Source organism: Anopheles moucheti, chromosome 2 (assembly GCF_943734755.1).
Source record: "Anopheles moucheti chromosome 2, idAnoMoucSN_F20_07, whole genome shotgun sequence".
In the NCBI taxonomy this organism is placed as follows: Eukaryota; Metazoa; Arthropoda; class Insecta; order Diptera; family Culicidae; genus Anopheles; species Anopheles moucheti.
Window position 1 is genome coordinate 26,739,669 of NC_069140.1, and position 10,718 is coordinate 26,750,386.

General features: G+C 47.6%; 2 protein-coding genes across 2 annotated transcripts; both read right to left on the reverse strand.

Moving 5' to 3' along the window:
* Window positions 1–3,939: 3,939 nt before the first annotated feature.
* On the reverse strand, window positions 3,940–6,068 carry LOC128298900 (actin-87E). Its single transcript, XM_053034708.1, has 2 exons — window positions 5,975–6,068; window positions 3,940–5,671 (listed from the first exon to the last, which is right to left on the reverse strand). The coding sequence occupies exon 2, from the start codon at window positions 5,659–5,661 to the stop codon at window positions 4,531–4,533; it is 1,131 nt and encodes a 376-aa protein (XP_052890668.1). The 5' UTR covers window positions 5,662–5,671; window positions 5,975–6,068; the 3' UTR covers window positions 3,940–4,530.
* A 355-nt stretch (window positions 6,069–6,423) lies between these two features.
* On the reverse strand, window positions 6,424–7,723 carry LOC128299032 (actin-3, muscle-specific-like). The gene has a single exon (XM_053034869.1). It carries the CDS (start codon window positions 7,631–7,633, stop codon window positions 6,503–6,505), a length of 1,131 nt encoding a protein of 376 aa, XP_052890829.1. The 5' UTR covers window positions 7,634–7,723; the 3' UTR covers window positions 6,424–6,502.
* Window positions 7,724–10,718: the final 2,995 nt, after the last annotated feature.

The following is a 10,718-nucleotide window of genomic DNA, read 5'->3' on the forward strand; positions in this document are numbered from 1 at the left end:
TGAGTGGTGGTCGCGTCCAGTGCAATAATCATGTCGTACCGGGGACACTCACTCACAAAACCGTCCCAAAACACACCCGACACGGCGTTCGCTAGCGAAGGATCAGGTTCCGTATTCCAAGGTCGTTCGGCCCAAAAATAACACAAGAAACCTGTGCGCACCAGCACGTAAGCCAATTACAGGATAGTTAGCTACACCGCCGTGGTTTTTTACCGTATGTGGACCGTACACAAACCAGTTTATCATTTTGATTAAAAGCGCTCCATCCAGAAGCGGTATACAAGTGGAGTGTTTTAAAACCCGGGGAACAATAACGATTCTTAGCAGTATTACGAACTGGATTACAGCAGCTGTAAGCGTTATATCATCACAGGAAAGGATTGTATTAGGGGTTTGCGATACTTATGGTTATTTTATCGAAGAAACAACACAGTTACAGCCAGCAGCATTCTGCTTCTCTGCACCCCGTAAAGAACGATTAGTTCGCGTTCGTACACATTCTACCTACCGTGCGGATTCGTACCTTCATTAAGTGTGACTTTAACCTCGTTTTATGCCGTTTCATTTAGCACTCCCTCGGTGTCTGGTTGAAATGTGGCCACGCGATTGTCGCCTTTTTTTACGTTATCCGTTCCCTCGCTCGCACGAGGCGGACATGCGGACAACAGCAACAAAAACTGCCCAGCACATGCACATGGAAACCTCAACAACGAACAACGGGGTGGAAAAAAAAACGTCTACAAACCCCGCGATCGCTATCTAATTGGAAAGTGAATGTGAAATTTGATCCCTCGTTTGTGTCATCTATTTTTTGCCTATGGTTTTTACATTGAACCATTGAAATTTGATAATATTTAGTGTCAGCTTTAGGCGAGATGGAAAAAGCTAGCTTAAACTACAAGAAAGAACTGCTTGTAGTCATAAGTGCTCTAGATGAAATTGGATTCCACAAGGTCACAATTATATAATCACATCTAAAGAATACTTCATACAAGTTGTCTCTGCTATAGACTCCACTTCAAATGGAATAAGGTCTACCTTCGTATCTCGAGGACTTTAACATTAAAAATCATCGAACAGAAAGTTCTTTTTCTTACATCAGCAGACGGGTTGATTAAGTTCTAAAGGGCCGAAAGTTCAATATCGTGTACTAATGGTTCCCGCAAGAGATCAAAGTAGCCATGCTGCAAAGATGGACGTCATAATACGCAACAGGTGCCAACCAAACGGTGCAATTGAAGGAGCTGGTTAAAAATTTCGTGACTAGTTGCGTCCTGAGCTCCGACGACTCTCTCAACATATCCCCCAAGAAAGAACTTCTACGGTTGATGGACATCACGACTTGTGGCTTCCCATCCTCATGAAGAACTAACAAATAATATTCCTTATACCTTGCCATTTTCATCAAGACGCGAAAAAATATGAGACTCTTTGGTATGACCTACTTTTAGTCCATTACGCCAAGAGATCGCTGAAGAAGATGAACTGGTTGAAGATAAAACATTTACTGCTGCACAACCATCCGTTCCAATGTCTTTCACACTCTAAAATACTTGCGATGCCAAAAGGGAGAACCCAATTGACTGGCAAGGTCATGAACAATCGGCCCCAAACATTTATTTGTTTCATCGAGCTTTGCTAAAGTGCTGGTCATCTGCCGTTACAGTTTACCGGGCACGATTCTAAGCCAGCTCTCTTTGCTATGCGCTATAATTATGCATATTCATAGTTTATTATTGATTTGAAACGAAACACCACTATACGACAACAACTCATAATACATTATTTCTTAACCAGTCCCACCAAAATGTACAGTAGAATCTTCTTGATCGTAAGACCTGATTTGGCTATGAGTTTGAGTATGAGTCTGGGTCACGATTCGTTTGTCCTCACTCTCTTCCCACTTCTCACCATCCGGTCACCATCCGCTTTTGGATTTTTATTTTTCCCATCCTTGGAGTGGACCCTGTAATGGAATGTTTGATGTAAACTTTCCCTCCTGCACAAAAACTCAGCAGACGTTAAATTACAAAACCATTTAACGCACCACCACAATACAGCATGCTATCATTTTAAGCTCGTTGCGTTTCAAATATAGTGCACTAGTGGCACCACACTCAACCTCAGTAGATCGCCACGTTCATAATGGAGCAAAATGGAGCAAAAACAACATCACTAAACAGCCAAATTAAAAACCAGACCGTAAACTTTTGACCGCAATTAACCGTGCGCCACACGTTGATAGTGTTATAAATTCAGCCTCCTGCCTGCTCCAATAAAACACTCCAACATGATTCCCAGAAATGGCACAGGTACTACGCCACCCCACGTTTGTGCCATTCCTTTGCAGTGCCACCGGGCTACAAATTGTGCAAAAAGGGGTGCGAGCGCGCACTAACGCAATTAACTAGCCCACTCCTAATAGCATTTTTTGCGAACTTTAGCTACCGGTCATAGCTATAAATTATGCCACCGCCCTAAACCGCCCAGGTTCCATTTCTGCCACCGCGAAGCAATACATAAAATACATCTATTTAAATCAATCGCAATCAAATGGCGCACTCTTCTTGGGAGATCAAAATGCTTTCCAGCGCGATCAAAGGCGATCGAGCTTCCGGACCTGTAATCCATCCATCAATTCATGAAGGAACACGCCCGTAGGTGGTGGTATCGTTGCATGCCTAAGAATGGAAACTGTGTGCCTAGAGAACGTGGCATTTCGTTTAACCTTGATCACCAAACGGAACCGCTTGTTCGTGCAAAAACCCGGCACCGGTACCTTTGCTCGAAAGCTTTAGAACTTGTCCGAAAGTCTGTCGGGTTGGCAACCGGGTTGCATAAGCAGTGCGAGAGATAGAATGATTGTACACACACAAATCACTCCGAAGGCTCTGGAGTGCTGTGACGTGACCGGTGCCTTACATTGTCGCTTACCGGATTGGCCGCTTTGTGCGGCGACGGTGTAAACAGAACAGCAGTTTTACACTGTTATTTCCTTCGTCATTCTCGGCCAGTCCTTGGAGCAAAGTAGCATGATCACCTAGCGGAGCTGGAGTGAAGGACAAGCAGGCCCGTTAAACAATCCCGTTCTTGTGTCCGAACCGTAATATATTAGCGGATCGATAATGGTACTTTTGCTGTGGATCAATTATTTCGAGGGTTGCTTTGATAATCGGCCAATTTCCCAGCCAACTCCAACTACACTGTGCAGTTGAAACACTGGAACAAGCTCTAAATATCAAAATAATAAACAATGATAGATGTGTTCGCCCCGGTTTTCCTTTTCCCAAACTGCGGCAGCTAATCGGACACTTTCCCCAAGGCCGTCATAAAATTATTGTTCGTGAAAACAGCAGCAGAAAAAAATGAAACCGTTCCCGCTGCCGATTTCGATACTCCGGATCGTAAGCACAACAACAGATTTATGGCGTTTGTTTCATCACCATTAGGTTCGCGCAATACTATTCCAATACTAGAGGTTAGTGCGGTTTTCTTAAGCGAACGATTTGGACGAGGTGGGAATTTGTACATCCAACAAACACACAGCAATCGCTCATCTTCGCTCCGGACTGGCTCAGTAGCAACACGATCTTTATAAGCCGCTGACTTCATCGTGCCGCTTCGACTATTTGTTTCGTTGCACCTACTATAGATGGCCGCACGGTTCTTCTGGATCACGAACCGAAACGGACGGCGACGGCGCAAACGCATTTCGCAAAGGTATTATCCGAATGCTATTTTGGTATCCGAAGATAGATTCGAGCTGATGGTTTTGCACCACCCAAAACGATGGAGTCATTCACCTGCCTGTCATTATGCACTCTTGTTGCAGCATCTTGGAATGCCTTCGTATTACAAGTCCAGCCGAATAGTTGGACATCTTCTAACTCTAGCTCTAACGTTGAAATAAAACAAACCATAAACGGCACACTGTTGTTACTCTCTTCAAGTCCTTAAACATTCGCTTAATAATTTATTTGTATAGCTTTGCTTCCGTCGTAAATGTAATAAGTTAAAATAACAGTACAATTTATCGTTGTTTTTTTCTTCTCTCGAGCACGATTACTAATTATAAACAGGCGAGTTAAGTGAACAAATAAGTGCCGTGGGTCCGGCACTTCTCACGCTCACGATGCGATGCGTTTCACGTAAAAGCGGCAGTCTTCGTACTGTTCCAGCGGTACACGTCAGTACGTTCCGTATGAACAAAAACAAAACCCAAACCCAAGGCGACAAACAGTGTTTAATCGAATTTCTTATGTTCCGGGGTCGTAGATCGTCATGGATAAAGGGTCACTAAGGTCACCTAGGGGTGAGATTCAGGGATGGATGGCACGGGGCTAAAGATGCGCGGGGAAGGAGGTAGGGTAAAAATAAAGGAACCCGAGCCCGAGCAACAATTGCTCATTAAAGCTGAACCGGTCTATCCGCCGTTTACCGTCGTACGGCAGACGGTAGTCTGGATGGTATTTGGTGTAGCGCTGTGTATTAGTTTGCCTCCAATTCCTCTTCTAACCCAACTTAGACACCTTAGAAGCACTTGCGGTGAACGATTCCAGGGCCGGATTCGTCGTACTCCTGCTTGGAGATCCACATCTGCTGGAAGGTGGACAAAGACGCCAGGATGGAACCACCGATCCAGACCGAGTATTTGCGCTCCGGTGGGGCAATGATCTTAATCTTGATGGTGGACGGTGCCAGGGCGGTGATTTCTTTCTGCATACGATCGGCAATACCCGGGTACATGGTGGTACCGCCGGACATTACGATGTTCGCGTACAGATCCTTGCGGATGTCCACATCGCACTTCATGATCGAGTTGTACACGGTCTCGTGGATACCGCACGATTCCATACCCAGGAACGAGGGCTGGAACAGTGACTCGGGACAGCGGAAACGCTCGTTACCGATGGTGATGACCTGTCCGTCCGGCAATTCGTACGACTTCTCCAGGGCAGTAGACGCAGCGGCAGTAGCCATCTCCTGCTCAAAGTCCAGCGCAACGTAGCACAGCTTCTCCTTGATGTCACGCACAATTTCCCGCTCGGCGGTGGTGGTGAACGAGTAGCCACGCTCGGTCAGGATCTTCATCAGGTAGTCGGTCAGATCGCGACCGGCCAGATCCAGACGCAGGATGGCATGGGGGAGTGCATAACCTTCGTAGATTGGGACGGTGTGCGAAACACCATCGCCAGAGTCCAGCACAATACCGGTGGTACGACCGGAGGCGTACAGGGACAGAACAGCCTGGATGGCCACATACATAGCGGGCGAGTTGAACGTTTCGAACATGATCTGGGTCATCTTCTCACGGTTGGCCTTCGGGTTCAGTGGAGCTTCCGTCAACAGAACCGGGTGCTCTTCCGGTGCCACACGCAGCTCATTGTAGAAGGTGTGATGCCAGATCTTCTCCATATCATCCCAGTTCGTGATGATACCGTGCTCAATCGGGTACTTCAGCGTCAGGATACCACGCTTGCTCTGGGCCTCATCACCGACGTACGAATCCTTCTGTCCCATGCCGACCATCACTCCCTGATGCCGGGGACGGCCAACAATCGACGGGAACACGGCACGCGGCGCATCATCACCGGCAAATCCGGCCTTGCACATACCGGATCCATTGTCTACGACCAGCGCGGCAACATCGTCGTCACACATTTTCGGTTATCTACAAAACCCCAGCAATGAGAAGCGAGCACAAATGAAACGGGAATTACTATCAAACCGCCCTGTTGCAAAACACTTCAAAGACTAGCTCAGCACCGATAACGCTCAAGTTCGGTCGCGTCCCTGTGGTCGAACCAGTTGACCGATGATGGGTGGCGTCGGTACACTTATCTCGACAGGAAGCCCACCACTGATAGTGTCAGGGTGACTATTACTCGATCAACTGACCTTCCACAGCGATTGTCCACTTGAGCGCCATCCGCGACGTTGTGCCATCACGTGAGGCCTTGCCACACATGCTTACCTGGTGGGGATTTTACGCTTTACGCCGGGGAATAAATTCACTAAAACGCGACACACGCTGGCCGTATACTACTGCTGGACAAACTCTGCTGCACAACTGGCTAATTGGATTTACTATAATCCAATATTTATACTCTTTGGCAGCTCAGCTGTTGTCGCGACGCTCGGTTCGCTCGGGAAAACCCTCCATGGAACGCATGCGCATCACACATTGTCCGCACAACATCCATCCCGCTGACCATCGGCGAATGGTTTCCCTCCCGCGCAGCATCGTGCGTGCAAGAATACGAGTGGCAAAATCGGATTTGTACTCCTACACCTAACCTCAACGCATATCCTCTGCACACATTCCCCAAATAACCTTACCCGCTTTCGGTAAATTATTCTCCCGTCGGTAGCGTTACAAGAATTCGCATGACTCGAACACCCCTAGAGGACGCATGATTTAATATTAAAAGTGTGGTTTATTTTAATTTACTAACAGAACAACGCTTAATACATTAACAAAACAGGAACGGGTTGAGATGCTCTAGAAGCACTTGCGGTGAACGATTCCGGGGCCGGATTCGTCGTATTCCTGCTTGGAGATCCACATTTGCTGGAAGGTGGAGAGCGACGCCAGGATGGAACCACCGATCCAGACCGAGTATTTGCGCTCCGGCGGTGCCACAATCTTCACCTTGATCGTGCTCGGCGCCAGAGCATTAATTTCCCTATGCATACGATCGGCAATGCCGGCAAACATGGTCGATCCACCGGACAGCACAATGTTGGAGTACAGATCCTTACGGATGTCCACATCGCACTTCATGATCGAGTTGTACACCGCCTCATGAATGCCGGTCGATTCCATACCGATGAACGACGGCTGGAACAGAACCTCCGGGCACCGGAAACGCTCGTTACCGATGGTGATGATCTGTCCGTCGGGCATTTCGTACGATTTCTCCAGCGAGCTGGAGGTGGCCGCCGTATCCATCTCCTGCGGGAAGTCCAGCGCAACGTAGCATAGCTTCTCCTTCACATCGCGCACAATTTCCCGCTCGGCGGTCGTCGTCAGGGTATATCCGCGCTCCATCAGAATCTTCATCAGGTAGTCGGTCAGATCGCGACCGGCCAGATCCAGACGCAGGATGGCATGGGGGAGCGCATAACCTTCGTAGATAGGAACAGTGTGCGAAACACCATCACCGGAATCCATCACGATACCGGTGGTACGACCGGAGGCATACAGGGACAGCACAGCCTGGATGGCCACGTACATTGCTGGGGTGTTGAACGTTTCGAACATGATTTGGGTCATCTTCTCACGGTTGGCCTTGGGATTGTGGGGAGCTTCCGTCAGCAGAACCGGGTGCTCTTCGGGTGCCACGCGCAGCTCATTGTAGAAGGTGTGATGCCAGATCTTCTCCATATCGTCCCAGTTCGACACAATGCCGTGTTCGATCGGGTACTTCAGCGTCAGGATACCTCGCTTGCTCTGGGCCTCATCACCGACGTACGAATCCTTCTGTCCCATGCCGACCATCACTCCCTGATGCCGGGGACGGCCAACAATCGACGGGAACACGGCACGCGGCGCATCATCACCGGCAAACCCAGCCTTGCACATACCAGATCCATTGTCTACGACCAACGCGGCAATTTCTTCGTCACACATCTTCACAACCTGTTCACGTTCACTGTTCCAGCCGAAATATGAATACTAGCCAGAGTCGAGGCACACTACGCGCTGCCGCTGCCAAAAACACCAGGTTCAATGAGTACTATGATCGAAATGTGGAGTAGCATGTAGCATTTATAGCGATTGCTACGTCGAAACATCGAAACCCTTATCGAACAGCGTGCGATACACCTTAGCAGGCCAAATGCTTCACCGTGCGGTGCATTGGTGTTGGAGCGCTGTTTTATCATTCCAGCTTATTGTGATCGGTGTGATATGATAGCAGTTTCCGTACCGTCATGGTATACATACTGTCTTATCGCAATACTGTTTCCAACGAAACCGGTCCCCGAGAGAAGTACACCCAGCATGGCAGAAACTGCGACGGCCGGGTAATCGGTGCGAACGTGTGCGGGCATGTGCGGCCAGTGTTTCGTAAAATTTCGTTTGGAATTCACCCTCGTGGGTGGACACCGACACAGGGGCGCAGGGGACGTACTGAACGTGTCAACGGGTCAATCTGCGAATTGGCGCGAATATTTCGTAATTACCTTCGCCCAATTTACAACCCTCGGCGTTAGGTAGGCGTCATACCTGACCCGACCCAGACTCATTAGACGTCCCTTCGGCGTACATCACCAGCAATGGACGTACATAACAAACTCATCAACATCTTCCAATCTTCAACCGATCCATTCATGACCACCGATCGGTGTAGGAAGTTGTTGCGTTGTTTTTTTCTCCAACCGACGACGGATGTCACACGTACGTCCATCTCACCCACCCCCGGGTGCAGTTTGGGCAGTTTGAAAAACATTTCTATTTTCGCGTTGCACCATCGCACCCATCAACGGCACGCGCTCCTGAGGGTAGCGTCGTGGAACACTACATCAACCACTGCCCGCTGCCATAATCGGGAAGCGAGGGCCGACTCGTGCGTTTTGGTTTGTGTACTTTTTTTTTCGACTCGCACCTGTTGCAAACAACGCGCCACCCTCCAACAGTCGGTCAAACGCTACGTCACACCACGGTGGAAAACGACACGAGATGAAATTCCTCATCCCAACTTCATCCCAACGTCGCGCCGGAACGGGCACCATAAAAAAATAACGACCCATGTCTGTGTTTGAAAATAGATTCTCCAACCCAAGCGAAGAGTAGGCCGGGGATCGTTAGGGCGCCATGGAATTCCTCGTGCATGAATCGGCAAGCGCCCGGCAAATGATGCACACACGTCCATATTTGGTGATGTGCACGATGTTTTGGATGTTTCTCTTTCTACGCCTGTTTTCCCCCAGTGCGATATCTGGAACGGTGAGGCTGATAAGGAAAAGCGAGTAATGCGTTTGCCCACTTCTAGGTAAGTCTTATCTTTTATCTTGCACGTTACCGAATTCTATCAAATCCCATCCAGGCAAAACAAAAGTATCGAAACGAATGTTGGGAAACTGTTTCAGTGCTTCCGGTTTTATCGTAGATTGGAAACGATGATTCAAGGGCAACGCTCCCGACGCACAGGCAACGAGGAATTGTTTGTAAACATCGGTTTTTCGGCGTGGGACGGTGGCAATATGAATACGAGCACCTTATTTTCCGTGCCGTGACCACAAATGGGTGGGTGAAAAATTTTCCCCTACCTGTCCTGACAATTGTCGATGTCCGTGTGTCAGGTGATTGGCGACGATGACGCGACGATGCCTAATCTACCTCGCCCGCGTTCGATTGCCGACCGAATCAGCCGCGCGGTGGTGTGTCTTATCTAGATCGGGCCTGTGTGAGAAAACGCGCCACTCACTGGGAGCATCATAAAATGTCCCGCCCGATGACGGATTGTGATTTCACCGTACGCCGTGCCCGGCTAAAAACCGTTGCCCATGGAAAGCAGCGTGACCATATAAGGAAACAATTTGTAGCAGAGAACTGTACTTCACATTTTATGCTGGCTAGCATTCGATTGTTCTATTCACGGGGAAGGATTTCGTTTTCTTTGTTGAGTCGCTTAGAGTTTAGAGCTTTAGAGCTTTAGACAATTTAGAGCATATCTAATCGATATAGGAATGTATATTATAATTTATATGGAAGATAGTTCCTACACCGTAAGGTAATTCAACAAAACACAGACAAATATCACAAAACCATCAAAGCAACAAAAAAGCAATATGAATTGCATTAAATGAACGAATTAATGATACCAATCATGCTGACGCATTACATTGTTACCACATTTCGGTGACGAGTTTCAATGCTTCCCACCATTATGTAATCCCTCACCAAGCGTCACCGGTAATGATAAGCTCGTCGGTTATTATTTTTTTCGCAACTTTTTTATCGTTATCAACCCCTTTATTCCTCTTTTTTTCGCACGGCAATTCCACGGACAAATCACGTCAATTGCAGATTTTATGGGTATTGTCAGTGCGAAAGATGGTGGTGCGTTCTCTAAGCACTGCAAATAGCCCCAAACCAAACAATCAATTTATCACAAGTTCCTTGTGAGCGTATCGTGCCCTCTAACAATTGTGGTCTGATTTCGATGCAAGTTTGCGTTCCATTTCGTTCGGTGTCGTTCGGACATGGCTCTTGAAATAACACGCATTGGTAGAGGAACGCGTTGCAATTATGGATTGAACACTGACACTGATAAGTTTGTGTCAGTGTGCACGGAATGTGTGCAGATTACTTAAGCGCACTACGCATGCACTCACGCCATCGTTGGCGAAACAGTGCAATGCTTAACTATGTTTCCTATAGGAAAATATATTATAAACCTCAGCGGTTTCTTTCCAAACTCTTTTTATTGCATTTCTGCATTAAGGTTCCAGAGTTGTATCAACAGCATCAGTAGTATATTAATGCTTAAGCCAGACATAACCTTAGCAAGGTGCTCTATGTATAATAAACTCTGTCTTGTATAAGATGTTTTGAACTGATACTTCTACTGGAAAACAAACCACAAGAATTAAGCCCCTAGTCAGCCATGCTTGGTCAATCAGAAAAGCATAATTTTCTCAAAATATGCCTTTTTTATTCAGTAGTGCATACTGTGCCCAGTTCAAACAAGAATTGAACCTAAAAAAAGTGT